The 19,677-nt window shown below is 39.5% G+C and overlaps 1 protein-coding gene across 2 annotated transcripts in view; it reads left to right on the top strand.

Annotated features, from left to right (window-relative positions):
• The window catches only part of LOC133571949 (tyrosine-protein phosphatase non-receptor type 7-like), a 28,427-nt gene extending 8,750 nt beyond the window's left edge, over window positions 1–19,677 (top strand). For both annotated transcript variants that reach the window (XM_061924506.2, XM_061924515.2), the window contains exons 2-11: window positions 4,725–4,815; window positions 4,888–5,068; window positions 5,141–5,225; window positions 8,880–8,959; window positions 11,655–11,792; window positions 11,875–12,048; window positions 16,107–16,279; window positions 16,336–16,449; window positions 16,511–16,595; window positions 16,673–19,677. In XM_061924506.2, coding sequence (XP_061780490.2) covers window positions 4,725–4,815; window positions 4,888–5,068; window positions 5,141–5,225; window positions 8,880–8,959; window positions 11,655–11,792; window positions 11,875–12,048; window positions 16,107–16,279; window positions 16,336–16,449; window positions 16,511–16,595; window positions 16,673–16,831 — 1,280 coding nt within the window. In that variant the 3' untranslated portion in view covers window positions 16,832–19,677. The remainder of the gene's footprint in view (window positions 1–4,724; window positions 4,816–4,887; window positions 5,069–5,140; window positions 5,226–8,879; window positions 8,960–11,654; window positions 11,793–11,874; window positions 12,049–16,106; window positions 16,280–16,335; window positions 16,450–16,510; window positions 16,596–16,672) is intronic.

The raw sequence follows: 19,677 nt of genomic DNA, 5'->3' as shown, positions 1-19,677 counted from the left end.
GTTTGAACATCAAAATATGTTGTCTTTGTAGTGCACTCAATTGAATATGGGTTGAAAAGGATTTGCAAATCATTGCATTCCGTATATATTTCTATCTTACACAATTTCCCAACTCATATGGAAATGGGGTTTGTGTGTGTGTGTGTGTGTGTGTGTGTGTGTGTGTGTGTGTGTGTGTGTGTGTATATATATATATATATATATATATATATATATATATATATATACACACGTATATTATAGACTATAAATCACTCAACAGTTCACAGATGTGTTTAAAATGCAAGAGTAAAGATATAAATGAATATTTAACATGGCCAAACACTTTTTAAGCGTCAAACATACACGGACAACAAGATAGTGTTTTTTTTCTGAAATTATATTTAGGGGTGTCAAATTATCGCGTTAGTAATGATCAATTCATTACAGTCATATTAGCGTGTTTATTTTATAATCGGATCAATCAGATTTCTTTTTTTTTTTTTTTTTTTTTTTTTTTTTAAATGTTGGCGACTTTGAACAGTAGGAAAAGGATGAATTCTATCAAACAGATGGTGTAAAGTCTTCATAGTGGACCTGAAGACTATCTGAAGTGTGTTTATGCTTTGTATATGTTTTTATGTTGTCTTGTATTTAGCATAGAGTAGACAAAGATTTTAAATATTTTCATAGTAACATGCTTTGCTGGGTGTGTTTTGACACAATGATAACACATCTGTGCATCAATATAGTCATTTAATGATTGATGTGTACATTATATTTCATATCAGAGCTCCCCTACATTATTTTAGTCGCTCAGTGCGTTGGATGAAGTGAAAGCGAAACTAAATAAGTTGATGTCATGCAATAAATAGGGTTTAGGGCATGCTTTAATGTACAGTATGTGTATGAGACACGTGATTGACAGTCAGTCATTCAAAGCCAACAGTTCCTCCCATCTGTGTGACAAAGTTTAACGTGATTGTAACGAACAGCACTTTTGGACACACCTTCTCCTCATTCAATGCGTTTTCTTTATTTTCATGACTATTTACCTTGTAGATTGTCACATCAAAACTATGAATGAACACATGTGGAGTTATGTATTTAACAAAAAAAGGTGAAATAACTGAAAACATGTTTTATATTCGAGTTTCCTCAAAATAGCCACCCTTTGCTCTGATTACTTTTTCGTACACTCTTGGTATTCTGTCCATGAGCTTCAAGAGGTAGTCACTAGAGATGCGCGGTTTGCGGGCACAACCGCGGAGTCCGCGGATTATACGCGGATCGGGCGGATGAAATTTTAAAAAATTTGATTTTAAATAGATTCAGGCGGATGGCAGTTAAACCAATTCGGAAATATATATACATAGTTAAATGTTGTTACCCACATACGAAAAACGAGCAGGCACCTGCTGCATATGCCACAACAGAAGAAAAAAAAAAAAAGAGATGGACACTTTTACGGAGCGGAGAAGGCCCCCGACGCCTCGCCGGGGTCCGGGACCGAGGCCCCTTCCCCCGAGAGGGCCCCACCGGGAGCCGTAGCTGAGGCGATCCGCGAGAAGGGCCTGACGCACGTCCAGGGTCACCACCGCGCCCACCGCACCGACACCCCGCCTCGTCCGCCTTCGCCGCGGCCGGCGTCACGCGCAGCAGGTAAGCAGCTTACCTGCCCGCCACCCCCGTGGCCGGGGGCTCGTAACAGGGGTCACTCCGCGCGCTCCGCCCGCGCAGCTTACCTGCCCGCCACCCCTGTTGCCGGGGGCGCGTAACAGGGGTCACTCCGCGCGCAGTGCGCTCACGAAAGGGGTGGGGCTCACCCTGGTTGATATAGACAGCAGGACGGTGGCCATGGAAGTCGGAACCCGCTAAGGAGTGTGTAACAACCCACCTGCCGAATCAACTAGCCCTGAAAATGGATGGCGCTGGAGCGTTGGGCCCATACCCGGCCGTCGCCGGCAGCGAGACGCGCTTGGAGGTGCGCTCAGCGCGGCTCCCATATGATTGCGCACTGGTGTGCGTCTGGGTCGTGACAGCGTGGCACGCGAATGTCTGTGCTGCATTGGATCAGTCTCCTTTCTTTAACAGGCAAAAGCTTTATAACCTCACTAATGCCTTGCATCGTCTATATTAGATATATAACAACGGGCGGATGGCGGGCGGGTGCGGTTCTGATCAAATGTTACATCGGGTGGATGGCGGATGGTTGACGACTTTCTGATGCGGTTGCGGATGAAATAATTGCCTATCCGCGCATCTCTAGTAGTCACCTAAAATGGTTTTCACTTCACAGGTGTGCTTGAGTATATTTTTTTGTCAGTTATTTATGAGTCCTTTATCATGCTATATTTGATTAGTACTTATTTTTCCAGTCAGCGGTAGTGGAAAAGTAGGGCCCCGAGATCAAAAAGGGGAACAACTTTCTCTCCCTCTTCCCCCCTCTCTCCCTATAGTTTGGATTCTTTTTAGTGATTGGTATCCTTTCCTGTCCTGATGCTCCTGTTTCGGTCATATTTCCTGTTTGGTAGTGCAGCACCTCTACTTTGATTCTTGTCTTGCCAGCACACCTGCTCCATATTGTTACCGTATTTTTCGGAGTATAGGTCGCTCCGGAGTATAAGTCGCACCGGCCGAAAATGCATAATTAAGAAGGAAAAAACATATATAAGTCGCACTGGAGTATAAGTCACTCCGGAGTATAAGTCGCACCGGCCGAAAATGCATAATAAAGAAGGAAAAAACCATATATAAGTCGCACTGGAGTATAAGTCGCTTGTGGAAATTTATTTGATAAAACCCAACACCAACAATAGACATTTGAATAAAATAAATAAAGAATAGTGAACAACAGGCTGAATAAGTGTACGTTATATGAGGCATAAATAACCAACTGAGAACGTGCCTGGTATGTTAACGTAACATATTATGGTAAGAGTCTTTCAAATAACTATAACATATAGAACATGCTATACGTTTAGCAATCGCTAAATCCCATGAAATCTTATACGTCTAGTCTCTTACGTGAATGAGCTAAATAATATTATTTGATATTTTACGGTGTTAATAATTTCACACATAAGTCGCTCCTGAGTATAAGTCGCACCCCCGGCCAAACTATGATTAAAAACTGCGATTTATAGTCCGAAAAATACGGTAATAAGTTCTATTTTGTTCCACCTGGTTCTTTAAAGGCCTACTGAAATGCGATGTTCTTATTTAAACGGAGATAGCAGGTCCATTCTATGTGTCATACTTAATCATTTCGCGATATTGCCATATTTTTGCTGAAAGGATTTAGTAGAGAACATCGACGATAAAGTTCGCAACTTTTGGTCGCTGATAAAAAAGCCTTGCCTGTACCGGAAGTAGCAGACGATATGGCCACCAGCAGCGAGAGCGATTCGGACGGAGAAAGCGACGATTTCCCCATTAATTTGAGCGAGGATGAAAGATTTGTGGATGAGGAAAGTGAGAGTGAAGGACTAGAGGGCAGTGGGAGCGATTCAGATAGGGAAGATGCTGTGAGAGGCGGGTGGGACCTGATATTCAGCTGGGAATGACTAAAACAGTAAATAAACACAAGACATATATATACTCTATTAGCCACAACACAACCAGGCTTATATTTAATATGCCACAAATTAATCCCGCATAACAAACACCTCCCCCTTCCCGTCCATATAACCCGCCAATACAACTCAAACACCTGCACAACAGACTCAATCCCACAGCCCAAAGTACCGTTCACCTCCCCAAAGTTCATACAGCACATATATTTCCCCAAAGTCCCCAAAGTTACGTACAGGACATGCACATAGCGGCACGCACGTACGGGCAAGCGATCAAATGTTTGGAAGCCACAGCTGCATGCGTACTCACGGTACCGTGTCTGCGTATCCAACTCAAAGTCCTCCTGGTAAGAGTCTCTGTTGTCCCAGTTCTCCACAAGCCAATGGTAAAGCTTGACTGTCATCTTCCGGGAATGTAAACAATGAAACACCGGCTGTGTTTGTGTTGCTGCAGTCGGCCGCAATACACTGCTTCCCACCTACAGCTTTCTTCTTTGCTGTCTCCATTGTTCATTGAACAAATTGCAAAAGATTCACCAACACAGATGTCCATAATACTGTGGAATTTTGCGATGAAAACAGACAACTTGATAGCTGGCCACCATGCTGTCCTCCACAATCCGTGACGTCACGCGCAGACGTCATCATCTTAATAGTTAGCATATGTCAGGTACCAAGTCACATGACTCTGAGGTGTTCTGCTGTCAAATTTGTGTGGGGCCTCCATTGTGCGTAAAATGTCAATAAATGACTACATAGGAAATGTTACTGCAAATGTATTCCTAGCCGCTTCCTGCACTGTCACTGATAAAAATATAACTGTCCCCACGTAGTTCGCCTGGCTTTTAATGCAAACAGTCAGCGGGTGATCCTGACGTCTCGGCCGAGCTCGTGCCGCAGTTTGATCACTCGTTCTGTGGTCATTACATTAGGGAACAAAGGCTGCGAGTGCAGACAATGCAGTGTGGTACGCGGCGGGGCGGCGTGGGCGTTCTGACTTCCTGTTGTGAGGAAACTGTCTTCCGATGTAGACACACTCCATGCCTCTTGGTTTGGCGGGTGCTTCCTGTTTGTCGTCGAGCAGTTTCGCGTCGTCACGGTGGTCACATGACACTGCTCGTGTTGAAATGGGAACACGAAGCATTCTGAGACCCTTTTTTTGTCAATCAGCATGGCTTTGTGACATCATGGCCGAGGAGCCGACCACGCCCCCTCCCATGACCACGCCTCCTCGCAAGGCTTCAGTTCGCCTGCAGGAAAGGTGAGGACCACATAGAACTATTGGAGCAAAGTGTCCCCCGCGCCCGCACACGTGACCCGCCCTCTCTTGTAGGCGGGGCTCCTACCTCTCGCTGCTGGTGGATGTCAGCAGCCTGGGGGCGGAGCCTCTGTGCGCAGTCACCACCCCCAAAGAGGTGTGGCTTCAGCTGCTCCACACGTCCTCCCGACCGCTCACTCACCAGCTCCTGCAGCAGGCGGCTGCCGACGCACACGCCCTCCATGCCGAGTACCAGGTAGGCAATAGTGCATTATGGGTAATATAGACGATGATGTGTGTGTGTGTATGTGTGTGTGTGTGTCCGCAGGGCATCCCTCCAAACTTTGTCAGCACGTCAGATCTGGACGTTCCTGGACACGCCATCAAGGACAGATACCGAAGCATCCTGCCCAGTCAGTACACACACACACTCTTGTATTTCATACCTCTTTAGGACCACTCTTTCTAGATATATAAAGATGTGTGTTTACAACATTAATAATATATACATGCTATGCGAATATAAAAAAGCTTGTTGTGCAAAATTATTTGGATTTTCACGAGAAAAGCTTAGAATTTTGGCAGTATTATAATAAAAGTCGTCATTTTACTCAACGCACGTCAAAATTTTACAATTTGTGCAATATTATGATAAAAGCTGGAATTTTACTCAATAACAGTCGCAATTTTGCAAGAAACGCCTAACGTTTTGGCAATTTTATGAAAAAGACTCGTAATTTTAAAGTAAAGTTAAAGTACCAATGATTGTCACACACACACACTAGGTGTGGTGAAATTATTCTCAGCATTTGACCTATCACCCTTGATCACCCCCTGGGAGGTGAGGGGAGCAGTGATCAGCAGCGGTGGCCGCGCCCGGGAATCATTTTTGGTTATTTAACCCCCAATTCCAACCCTTGATGCTGAGTGCCAAGCAGGGAGGTAATGGGTCCCATTTTCAATAGTCTTTGGTATGACTCGGCCGGGGTTTGAACTCACGACCTACCGATCCCAGGGCGGACACTCTAACCACAAGGCCACTGAGCAGGTTTACTTGACTAAAGTCACAATTTTATAAGAAAACTTATAAATGTTGGCAGTACTATGATAAAAGTCGTAATTTTACTCAACGTACGTCAAAATTTTACAAGAAAAACTGAAAATTTGTGCAATATGATAATACGCAATAACAGTCGCAATTTTGCAAGAAAAGCTTAACATTTTGGCAATTTTATGAAAAAGAGTCGTAATTTTACTCGACAATTCACAATTTTATAAGAAAACTTAAACATTTTGGCAGTATTATAATAAAAGTCATCATTTTACTCAACGCAAGTCAAAATTCTACAAGAAAAACTGAACATTTGTGCAATATTATGACAAAAGTTGGAATTTTACTCAACAGTCGCAATTTTGCAAGAAAGCTTAACGTTTTGGCATTTTATGAAAAAGAGTCGTAATTTCACGCAACAAAAGTCACAATTTTATAAGAAAACTTAAACATTTTGGCAGTATAGTCACAATTTTATAAGAAAACTTAAAATTTTTGGCAGTATTATAATAAAAGTTGTCATTTTACTCAACGCAAGTAAAAATTTTCCAAGAAAAACTGAACATTTGTGCAATATCATGATTAAAGTTGGTATTTTACTCAATAACAGTCGCAATTTTGCAAGAACAGCTTAACATTTTGGCAATTTTATGAAAAAGAGTCGTGATTTTACTCGACAAAAGTCACAATTTTATAAGAAAACTTAAACATTTTCGCAGTATTATAATAGTCGTAATTTTACTCAACGCACGTCAAAATTTTACAAGAAAAACTGAACATTTGTGCAATATGACAACAGTTGGAATTTTATTCAATAACAGTCGCAATTTTGCAAGAAAAGCTTAACATTTTGGCAATTTTATGAAAAAGAGTCGTAATTTTACGCAACAAAAGTCACAATTTTATAAGAAAACGTAAAAATTTTGGCAGTATAATAAAAGTCGTCATTTTACTCAACGCAAGTCAAAATTTTACAAGAAAAACTGAACATTTGTGCAATATTATGATAAATGTTGGAATTTTACTCAATAACAGTCGCAATTTTGCAAGAAAAGCTTAACATTTTGGCAATTTTATGAAAAAGAGTCGTGATTTTACTCGACAAGTCACAAGTTTATAAGAAAACTTAAAATTTTTGGCAGTATTATAATAAAAGTCGTAATTTTACTCAACGCAAGTCAAAATTTTACAAGACAAACTGAACATTTGTGCAATATCATGATAAAAGTTGGAATTTTACTCAATAACAGTCGCAATTTTGCAAGAAAAGCTTAACATTTTGGCAATTTTATGAAAAAAAGTCGTCATTTTACGCAACAAAAGTCACAATTTTATAAGAAAACTTAAACATTTTGGCAGTATAGTCACAATTTTATAAGAAAACTTAAAAATGTTGGCAGTATTATAATAAAAGTCATCAATTTACTCAACGCAAGTCAAAATTTTACATGAAAAACTGAACATTTGTGCAATATGACAAAATTTTGAATTTTACTCAATAACAGTCGCAATTTTGCAAGAAAAGCTTAACGTTTTGGCAATTTTATGAAAAAGAGTCGTCATTTTACGCAACAAAAGTCACAATTTTATAAGAAAACGTAAACATTTTGGCAGTATAGTCACAATTTTATAAGAAAACGTAAACATTTTGTGATGGAATGGGTCCCATTTTTATAGTCTTTGGTATGACTCGACCGGGGTTTGAACTCACGACCTACCAATCTCAGGGCGGACACTCTAACCACAAGGCCATTGAGCAGGTTTACTTGACAAAAGTCACAATTTTATAAGAAAACTTAAAAATTTTGGCAGTATTATGATAAAAGTCGTCATTTTACTCAACGCACGTCAACATTTTACAAGAAAAACTGAACATTTGTGCAATATTATGATAAAAGTTGGAATTTTACTCAATAACAGTCGCAATTTTGCAAGAAAAGCTTAACATTTTGGCAATTTTATGAAAAAGAGTCGTAATTTTACTCGACAAGTCACAATTTTATAAGAAAACTTAAACATTATGGCAGTATAGTCACAATTTTATAACAAAACTTAAATTTTTTGGCAGTATTATAATAAAAGTTGTCATTTTACTCAACGCAAGTCACAATTTTACAAGAAAAACTGAACATTTGTGCAATATGACAAAAGTTGGAATTGTACTCAATAACAGTCGCAATTTTGCAAGAAAAGCTTAACATTTTGGCAATTTTATGAAAAAGAGTCGTCATTTTACGCAATAAATCACAATTTTATAAGAAAACTTCAACATTTTGGCAGTATTGTGATAATAATTGGAATTTTACTTGGCAAATTGATGACAAGTCATAATTTTACTCAAAAAATGTCATTATTTTACAAGAACAACCAAAAAATGGGCAATATTGTGATGAAAGTCAGAATTTTATATGACAAGTGTCACCATTTTGCAGTGAAAAAGTAATAATTTTATGAGAAAATATTACAGAAACAGAAAGAATATGAGAAATTGTTCCCAGTTTTATAAGAAAAAAAGTCGACACTTTTTGAGAAAAAGACTGCTTTTAGTTCATTTCTTTTTTTGTTTGTAGTTGTTTTTTAATCTTCATTATTTACTTCAAGTTATTACAGTATGTCTCTATATACATATTTATTTATTTATTTTTAATTAATTTTAGCCAAAGGGGGGGCTCTTCAATTTCTTACACACACTTGTTATTTCATATGTTGACCAGAGGGGGAGCACTTTTAAAAGCGACACACAGTCAATGTGAAAAATCCCTCCTTTTTGGGACCACCCTCATTTTTGATAGATGTCACCACCAGGGGTGCAAATGAGACATTCTCTATTAGATGCAATGTTATTGGGACTATGATTTATGTCATCACTTGTTCACACCTCCTCATATGGAAGATACTTTTCCTTCTTGATGTCTCAAGAAGGCTAGAAATACAAGAACACACACACACACACACACACACACACACACACACACACACTTCCTGACATTAACGACAGTTTCATTTGTGCTTTCAGACCCTGAGAGTCGTGTCATCTTGACCTGTACAGAGGAAGAGGGGGGGCCAGACCGCTACATCAATGCCAACTACATCCGGGTTAGACTTTCTGAGGTTTTTCAGGTCGGGGGGCGGGGCCAAGCCCGGCACACCTGGGCATACTTGTTCTTCAGCCGCTTTAAAGGGGCACTGGGAAAAAAAACATCCCAAAAGCGCCAACTATACTGCATTTACATTTTGTTAGCGCAATATTAACCAAGTGTTAGTGATATTAATATTATTATAAACCAAGGGTGTCCAAACTTTTTGACTTGGGGGTCGCATTGGGCTAAAACAATTGGGCCGGGGGCCAAAAGCTACGTAACTTTATGTATGTATTAAGGGTGTCCACATTTTTTTATTTTTTTTTCGAATGATTTGTATTTCCTAATCAATAAAAAAAAATACTATTTTTCGATCAATCGACTAAAAAAAATTCAAATTAAATAAAATTAAAAAACATATAAATGTGAGACAAGAACACGTATGTTTAAATGTTTTCATGCATTCTGTATGGAGATCATTGGAGTCGGTCTATTCCTCCTATTAAGTTTTCCTTTGTTTTTTGTTTTTTTATCTGTCCTGTCCAGCCGCTTAGACAAATCATAATGTTGATCTATATCAGAGGTGTCAAAGTGGTTATCACTGAGGGTCACATCGCAGTTATGTTTGGCCCCAGAGGGCCGCATCTAACAGTGAATACTATTATTACACCAATTTTAATGCATTTTATTAGATTTTTTTTTTTTAAGTAAAATGTAAACAAAATATGGTAAGTTGCAATAATTTCACCTCAAAATGTAGTGTATTTTACTGTAAAAACATTTTTACTGTAAAATTTACATTTGTTTTTTTTACTGTAAATAAAAAAAACTGCAATTTTACAGTAAAGTTTTGGCACCTGAGCTGCCAGTTTATTTGTACCGCAAATCAACAATTGTAGATTTTTCGGTGTATTACTGTAAATGCCAAAAAAGGGCACCACAGTTTATTACAGTAAAAAAAGTACTGTTTTTTTATTTAGAGAAAAATGCTGTAAAAACCAAACACAATAAATTTCACAATTTGACCATGAAATCTATTGCTACTTTTACATTGCACAATTCGATGGATAAATTGCTTTGAAATCATTATTAGTATTTATTTCTATTTAAAGAGTGCTTTGATCATATATTTTTGCATAATTAGACAATATTTAAGTGAACATCATTTGCGATTACATGGAGTACATATATTTTTTTTCTCCCAAAATAGAAAGAAAGAATACATTTAGTAAGAAGTTACAGTACTTTATTGATACATATTATTTCAAGGCTTTCCAGGGCCAAATAAAATGAAGTGGCGGGCCGCATCTGGCCCCCGGGCCTTGACTTTGACACCTGTGACTTACATCATGTATATATTACATGTTATTATGAATGTTACTACATGACATATATACTTACATCATGTATATATTACATGTTATTATGAATGTTACTACATGACATATATACTTACATCATGTATATATTACATGTTATTATGAATGTTACTACATGACATATATACTTACATCATGTATATATTACATGTTATTATGAATGTTACTTCATGACATATATACTTACATCATGTATATATTACATGTTATTATGAATGTTACTACATGACATATATACTTACATCATTTATATATTACGTGTTACTATGAATGTTGCTACATCACATATATACATACATCATGTATATGTTACATGTTATTATGAATGTTACTACATCACATATATACTTACATCATGTATCGTATTTTTCGGACTATAAGTTGCAGTTTTTTTTAATAGTTTGGCCGGGCTCCAGTGCGACTTATATATGTTTTTTTTCCTTTTTTATTATGCATTTTGGGCAGGTGCGACTTATACTCCAGTGCGACTTATACACCGAAAAATACGGTAAATATTACTTGTTATTATGAATGTTACTACATGACATATATACTTACATCATGTATATATTACATGTTATTATGAATGTTGCTACATCACATATATACTTACATCATGTATATATTACATGTTATTATGAATGTTACTTCATGAAATATATACTTACATCATGTATATATTACATGTTATTATGAATGTTACTACATGACATATATACTTACATCATGTATATATTACATGTTATTATGAATGTTACTACATGACATATATACTTACATCATGTATATATTACATGTTATGAATGTTACTACATTACATATATACTTACATCATGTATATATATTACGTGTTACTATGAATGTTACTACATGACATATATACTTACATCATGTATATATATTACATGTTATTATGAATGTTACTACATTACATATATACATACTTACAGCCTGTATATAAAACCTTGATGGACGTTTTTGGATGTTTTTTAGAGCCCTTTATTGGCGGGATAGAGCGACTCCCATGACATTTATTGTTAGCTGACTCTTGCCGGTGTTTATTTACCATTTAGAATGCATAAAAACAAGAAAAACATACGTGTGAATGACAGGCACAATTGCACATTCCTGCTCCTGTGTGCTTCATCAGGCCATAAACTAGTGAAGGTGCCGGGTGGGATGGGTTGTGGTTGTCTACGCCCACCTGGGACTACTTGGTAGTTGGTTTGGTTAGTATGGGAGTCGACCAAGAAAACCACAGGAAGTGATGGAGGAAGTATTACCCTCCTACACGCACACAGATGTGAAACCCCGCCTCCGTCTATCCCCCAGGGTTACGGAGGCGCTCCGAGGGCCTACATCGCCACTCAGGGGCCGATGGTGCACACGGTGGGGGACTTCTGGGACATGGTGTGGCAGGAGAGGAGCCGGGTCATCGTCATGGTGACGAGGCTGAAGGAGGCCAACGAGGTCGCCGTGGCGACAGTTTGTACTGTCGATGCATTTGTACTCTGCTGTCGGTACGGTGGAAACTTTATGTGTGTGTGTCCAGAAGTGTGAGCGGTATTGGCTGCACACCAGCCACAGGGCGGGTGGGAGGGAGCGCGACGAAGAAGAGGAGGCGGCGCCAACGGAGGAAGTGACGGATCAGTTTGGACGATTTCGACTGCGAGTCACAGACACTCAAGACAAAGACGGCTTCACTGTCACTGACATGGAGATAGAGGTTGGTGTCATGTGACCTGCAGCAGAACTCAACAAGGTCCACTCACTTAAATTGTGCAAAAGTTACTTTTTTACCTGATGGCACCTGCTTATATCTACAAACCCCAAAAGCAGTGAAGTTGTCACGTTGTGTAAATGGTAAATAAAAACAGAATACAATGATTTGCAAATCCTTTTCAACCTATATTCAGTTGAATAGACTGCAAAGACAACATATTTAACATTCCAACTGATAAACTTTATTTTTTTTGCAAATATTAGCTCATTTGGAATTTGATGCCTGCAACATGTTTCAAAAAAGCTGGCACAAGTGGCAAAAAAGACTGATAAAGTTGAGGAATGCTCATCAAACACTTATTTGGAACATCCCACAGGTGAACGGGCTAATTGGGAACAGGTGGGTGCCATGATTGGGTATAAAAGCAGCTTCCATGAAATGCTCAGTCATGCACAAACAAGGATGGGGTGAGGGTCACCACTTTGTCAACAAATGCCTGAGCAAATTGTTTAAGAACAACATTTCTCAACCAGCTATTGCAAGGAATTTAAGGATTTCACCATCTACGCACCGTAATATCATCAAAAGGTTCAGAGAATCTGGAGAAATCACTGCCCGTGACCTTGGATCCCTCAGGCGGTACTGCATTAAAAAGCGACATCAGTGTGTAAAGGATATAGGGCTGCAACTAACAACTAATTTGATAATCGATTAATCTGTCAATTATTACTTCGATTAATCGATTAATAATCGTATAAAAGGGACAAACTGCATTTCTATCCTTTCCAGTATTTTATTGGGAAAAAAAACATTATTACATATTAATATATATATATGATTATTGTTTCTCAGCTGTTTGTAAATGTTGCAGTTTATAAATAAAGGTTTATAAAAAAATATATATTTTAAAAAAAAGTAGCCTCTGCGCATGCGCATAGCATAGATCCAACGAATCGATGACTAAATTAATCGCCAACTATTTTTATAATCGATTTAATCGATTAGTTGTTGCAGCCCTAAAAGGATATCACCACATGGGCTCAGGAACACTTGATAAAACCACTGTCAGTAACTACAGTTGGTCGCTACATCTGTAAGTGCAAGTTAAAACTCTACTATGCAAAGCCATTTATCAACAACACCCAAAAACGTTTTGCTGGACCCAAGCTCATCTGAGATGGACTCATGTAAAGTGTAAAAGTGTTCTGTGGTCTGACGAGTCCACATTTCAAATTGTTTTTAGAAACTGTGGACGTCGTGGCCTCCATACCAAAGAGGAAAAGAACCACCCGGATTGTTCTAGGCGCAAAGTGTAAAAGCCAGCATCTGTGATGGTATGGGGGTGTATTAGTGTACAAGACATGGGTAACTTACACATCTGTGAAGGCACCATTAATGCTGAAAGGTACATACAGGTTTTGGAGCAACATATGTTGCCATCCAAGCAACGTTACCATGGACGCCCCTGCTTATTTCAGCAAAATAGTTTTTTGGGGTAAAGTCTCCGGTTGTTGTTTTTACGGTGTATTACTGTAAATGAATAAAAAAAACGGTACTGTTGTTTTTTACAATAACATTTTCGGTTGTTGTTTTTGTATTACTGTAAATGGTTAAAAAAAACAGTACTACTGTTTTTTGGGGTTAAAGTCTACAGTTGTTTTTACGGTGTATTATTGTAAATGGGAAAAAAAAACGATACTACTGTTTTTTTTTTAGGTAGTCTATGGTTGTTGTTTTTACGGTGTGTTACTGTAAATGGGGGGGGGTTTACTACAGTGTTTTCAGTAAAGTATTCGGTTGTTTCTACGGTGTATTACTATAAATTAAATAAAAACCTTTTTTTTAACTTTAATGGATAACTTGCTTTGAAAGCACTAGTCCAACAGATATTTAAGTACTTATTTTTATTTGAACATAAAATGGTTTGGAATGTGTGATAATATATTTGGTGCTTTATAAGATCATAGTACAAAGTACATGCATGCAGTACATGTATTTTTTCTGTCAAAATGGAAAGATTTAGTAAAAAAAAAAAGTCCTAGGCTTATTATTGCGGGCTTTATCAAATGATGTGAGTTTGACAGCTGGCAGCTGGTGTGTTTCCATGACGACAACAATCACTTTTTGTCCTTCACCAACGGGGTGTAATGTGCATGCCAAGCCACTAGTTGGCGACGTGTTCAGAAAAGCGTGCATGTGAGCGTGTTGCACAGGTGAGTTGAGTTTAGATATATGCATACTAGTTTTAGCTATTTGGCTGTTCTAGTTTTTATTTTTTTATTTTTTTTATTAGCTTTTTATTTTGTTTGTTTTGTTTGTTCTAACTACCGTGGGATCACACTCCTCAGCCTTCCCGGTAAGGTCTATTCAGGTGTACTGGAGAGGAGGCTACGCCGGATAGTCGAACCTCGGATTCAGGAGGAACAGTGTGGTTTTTGTCCTGGTCGTGGAACTGTGGACCAGCTCTATACTCTCGGCAGGGTCCTTGAGGGTGCATGGGAGTTTGCCCAACCAGTCTACATGTGTTTTTTGGACTTGGAGAAGGCATTCGACCGTGTCCTTTGGGAAGTCCTGTGGGGAGTGCTCAGAGAGTACGGGGTATCGGACTGTCTGATTGTGGCAGTCCGCTTCCTGTATGATCAGTGTCAGAGCTTGGTCTGCATTGCCGGCAGTAAGTCGGACACGTTTCCAGTGAGGGTTGGACTCCGCCAAGGCTGCCCTTTGTCACCGAATCTGTTCATAACTTTTATGGACAGAATTTCTAGGCGCAGTCAAGGCGTTGAGGGGATCCGGTTTGGTGGCTGCAGGATTAGGTCTCTGCTTTTTGCAGATGATGTGGTCCTGATGGCTTCATCTGGCCAGGATCTTCAGCTCTCGCTGGATTGGTTCGCAGCCGAGTGTGAAGCGACTGGGATGAGAATCAGCACCTCCGAGTCCGAGTCCATGGTTCTCGCCCGGAAAAGGGTGGAGTGCCATCTCCGGGTTGGGGAGGAGACCCTGCCCCAAGTGGAGGAGTTCAAGTACCTCGGAGTCTTGTTCACGAGTGAGGGAAGGAAGTAAAGGAAGCGTGGATCGTGAGATCGACAGGCGGATCGGTGCGGCGTCTTCAGTAATGCGGACGCTGTATCGATCCGTTGTGGTGAAGAAGGAGCTGAGCCGGAAGGCAAAGCTCTCAATTTACCGGTCGATCTACGTTCCCATCCTCACCTATGGTCATGAGCTTTGGGTTATGACCGAAAGGACAAGATCACAGGTACAAGCGGCCGAAATAAGTTTCCTCCGCCGGGTGGCGGGGCTCTACCTTAGAGATAGGGTGAGAAGCTGTCATCCGGGGGGAGCTCAAAGTAAAGCCGCTGCTCCTCCACATGGAGAGGAGCCAGATGAGGTGGTTCGGGCATCTGGTCAGGATGCCACCCGAACGCCTCCCTAGGGAGGTGTTTAGGGCACGGGGAAGACCCAGGACACGTTGGGAAGACTATGTCTCCCGGCTGGCCTGGGAACGCCTCGGGATCCCCCGGGAAGAGCTGGACGAAGTGGCCGGTGAGAGGGAAGTCTGGGCTTCCCTGCTTAGGCTGCCGCCCCCGCGACCCGACCTCGGAAAGCGGAAGATGGTTTTATTTTGTTTTTGTTTTTTTAATACATTGTAGCACTTTGAAGTTGTTTACTCAATGTAAAGTGCTTTTTACAAATAAAATCTATTATTATTATTATTAGAGATGTCCGATAATATCGGCCTGCTGATATTATCGGCCGATAAATGCGTTAAAATGTAATATCGGAAATTATCGGTATCGGTTTTTTTATTATCGATATGTTTTTTGTTTTTGTTTTTATTATTAAATCAACACAAAAAACACAAGATACACTTACAATTAGTGCACCAACCCAAAAAATCTTCCTCCCCCATTTACACTCATTCACACAAAAGGGTTGTTTCTTTCTGTTATTAATATTCTGGTTCCTACATTATATATCAATATATATCAATACAGTCTGCAAGGTATACAGTCCGTAAGCACTAATTATTATTAGTTGTGTAGTAAATGCTGGTGATCTTGCAGCTGTGTCGGGAGCGTCGTCCTGTCAGACACTACTGGTTCACGTCCTGGCCCGACCACCACGTCCCACAATGCACCGCTCCTCTGCTGCGCCTGGTGGAGGAGGTGGAGTCCTACAGCGAGTCCCTCAGAGCCGCCGTCCTTCCCCAGCTCGGACCCATCATCGTCCACTGCAGGTACCTTCTTGTCTCCTCACTCCTCGATTCCTCATCGGACCGGACTTCCTCCGCAGCGCCGGCGTCGGGAGGACGGGCTGTTTCATCGCCAGCAGCGTCGGCTGCCGGCAGCTGCGCCAAACGGGTCGGGTGGACGTTCTGGAGACGGTGTGTCGGCTCCGGCTGGACAGGTTTGTGGCAGGAAGTCACGTGACGTCTCGCTCGCTGACTGGCTCCTCCCGTCCTGCGCAGGGGGGGCATGATCCAAACCCCGGAGCAGTACCAGTTCCTCTACACGGCCCTGGCTCGGTTCAGCTCCCAGCTACAACAGCAGCAGGTACACTCACCCCCCCTTCCCCATGCTGACTCCGCCTCCAGCCACCGCCTATAACGAGCGGTTTGGATTTTTCTCAGGATCAAGACAATCAGAAGCACTTGGAACATCAGGTGAGTGAAGGGCTTCAAAACCTCCAACTGGACGCCCAGAGTGACAGACGGAAAGAACCCGGAGAACCTTTGAAGAACCTCAGGCCAGTAGAAGCCCACACAGACCAGACACTGACTGCCTCTTGAATCTCAAGTAATAGTCTTCACTGAAAGTCAAGAACTTTGCCAGAAAATGTGTCGAAAATAGTGTCAAACTCTGCTTGGTTTTACTGTTTAGTCCTGGGGTGTCCGGACTTTCCACTGAGGGCCACACACTGACTAATCAAAGCATGCGGGGGCCTTTTTTTTTAACCCTAAGAGCTCCCCTCAAGTTTGGTCCCGGGTCTCCGTCATAATTTTTTTTTTAACTTTTTCTTTTTTTTTATGGATTAATTTTGGTTTATTTAAAGGAGCTATATGTAATAATATGACCCGAAATGGTACTGCAATCACGGCCCAAATTCTGTAGTCCTCTCTCCCTGACTGAGGTTGCCAGTTCACTATAATCAACACATTTTACACAGAAATTAGGCTATTTTCAATACGTCATGCCTGCGTACAATATCACAACAATCATATGTATGGTTATTGTCAGTACTATCAGGAAAAAAAAGACTACAGCCAACGCTAGCAATGGTTATACTGGTGAAAATAAGTAGAGCATGCGGGGGGGCATTTTGATATTTTTCTAGATTTTTTTCAACCCTGAGGGCTCCCCTCAAGTCTGGTCTCAGTCATAAAAATGTTTTAAAAATGTATTTTTATTTTTATTGGTTTATTTAAAGGAGCCATATTTAATAATGTGGCCAGAAATGGTACTGCAATTACGGTCCAAATTCTGTAGGTTGCTCGATACGCAGCCGAATCCAGCTCGCTATAATCAACACATTTTACACAGAAATTAGGCTATTTTCAGTACGTCCTGCCTGCGTACAATATCACAACAATCATATGTATGGTTATTGTCAGTACTATCAGAAAAAATAGACTACAACCAACGCTAGCAATGGTTATACTGGTGAAAATAAGTAGAGCATGCGGGTGGGCATTTTGATATTTTTCTAGATTTTTTTCAACCCTGAGGGCTCCCCTCAAGTCTGGTCTCAGTCATAAAAATGTTTAAAAAATGTATTTTTATTTTTATTGGTTTATTTAAAGGAGCCATATGTAATAATGTGGCCAGAAATGGTACTGCAATTACGGTCCAAATTCTGTAGGTTGCCAGATACGCAGCCGAATCCAGCTCGCTATAATCAACACATTTTACACAGAAATGAGGCTATTATCAGGAAGAAGTACGTCATGCCTGCGTACAATATCACAACAATCATATATATGGTTATTAGGGCTGCGAGTCTTTGGGTGTCCCACGATTCGATTCAATATCGATTCTCGGGGTCACGATTCGATTATAAATCGATTTTTTTTTTTTTCGATTCAACGCGATTCTCGATTCAAAAACTATATTTTCCCGATTCAAAAGGATTCTCTATTCATTCAATACATAGGATTTCAGCAGGATCTACCCCAGTCTGCTGACATGCAAGCAGAGTAGTAGATTTTTGTAAAAAGCTTTTATAATTGTAAAGGACAATGTTTTATCAACTGATTGCAATAATGTAAATTTGTTTTAACTATTAAATGAACCAAAAATATGACTTATTTTATCTTGGTGAAAATATTGGACACAGTGTGTTGTCAAGCTTATGAGATGCGATGCAAGTGTAAGCCACTGTGACACTATTGTTCTTTTTTTTTTTTTATAAATGTCTAATGATAATGTCATTGAGGGATCTTTAATCACTGCTATGTTGAAATTTTAACTAATATTGATACTGTTGTTGATAATATTCATTTTTGTTTCACTACTTTTGGATTGTTCTGTGTCGTTTGTGTCTCCTCTCAATTGCTCTGTTTATTGCAGTTCTGAGTGTTGCTGGGTCGGTTTTTGAATTGGATTGCATTGTTATGGTATTGCTGTGTATTGTTTTGTTGGATTGATTAATTACAACAAAAATTAAAAAATTTTTTTTTTTTTAAATTAATTAAAAAAATTGATTTTTGAAAAATGACAATCGATACTGAATCGCACAACGTGAGAATCGCGATTTGAATTCAAATCGATTTTTTTCCCACACCCCTAATGGTTATTGTCAGTACTATCAGAAAACAAAGACTAAAACCAACTACAACCAGCGCTATCAATTAGGGATGTCCGATAATGGCTTTTTGCCGATATCCAATATTGTCCAACTCTTTAATTACCGATACTGATATCAACCGATACCGATATCAACCAATATATACAGTCGTGGAATTAACACATTATTATGCCTAATTTGGACAACCAGGTATGGTGAAGATAAGGTACTTTAAAAAAAAAAGATTGATATATAATGTAGGAACCAGAATATTAATAACAGAAAGAAACAACCCTTTTGTGTGAATGAGTGTAAATAGGGGAGGGAGGTTTTTTGGGTTGGTGCACTAATTGTAAGTGTATCTTGTGTTTTTTATGTTGATTTAATAAAAATAAAAAAATTTAAAAAACGATACTGATAATAAAAACACAGATACCGATAATTTCCGATATTACATTTTAACGCATTTATCAGCCAAAAATATTGGCAGGCCGATATTATCGGACATCTCTAAATAAAACAATCTTTGTCAACAGAATTCAATTATGTTCGGACATCTCTACTAGCAATGGTTATACTAGTGAAAATAAGTAGAGCATGTGGGGAGGCATTTTAATATTTTTCAAGATTTTTTTTTACCCTTAGGGCTCCCCTCAAGTTTAGTCCCGGGTCTCCGTCATAAAAAATTTAAAAAAAAAAAACGTTTTTTGTTTTTGATTTTTTTTTGGTTTATTTAAAAGAGCCATATGTATTAATGTGGCCAGAAATGGTACTGCAATCACGGTCAAAATTCCTCGCCCTGACTGAGGTTGCCAGATACGCAGCCAAATCCAGCTGGATGGACTGGGCTAC

Source organism: Nerophis lumbriciformis, linkage group LG01 (assembly GCF_033978685.3).
Source record: "Nerophis lumbriciformis linkage group LG01, RoL_Nlum_v2.1, whole genome shotgun sequence".
NCBI lineage: Eukaryota > Metazoa > Chordata > Actinopteri > Syngnathiformes > Syngnathidae > Nerophis > Nerophis lumbriciformis.
The sequence above is the reverse complement of the archived record's forward strand: the minus strand, read 5'-3'. Positions and strand labels throughout refer to the sequence as shown.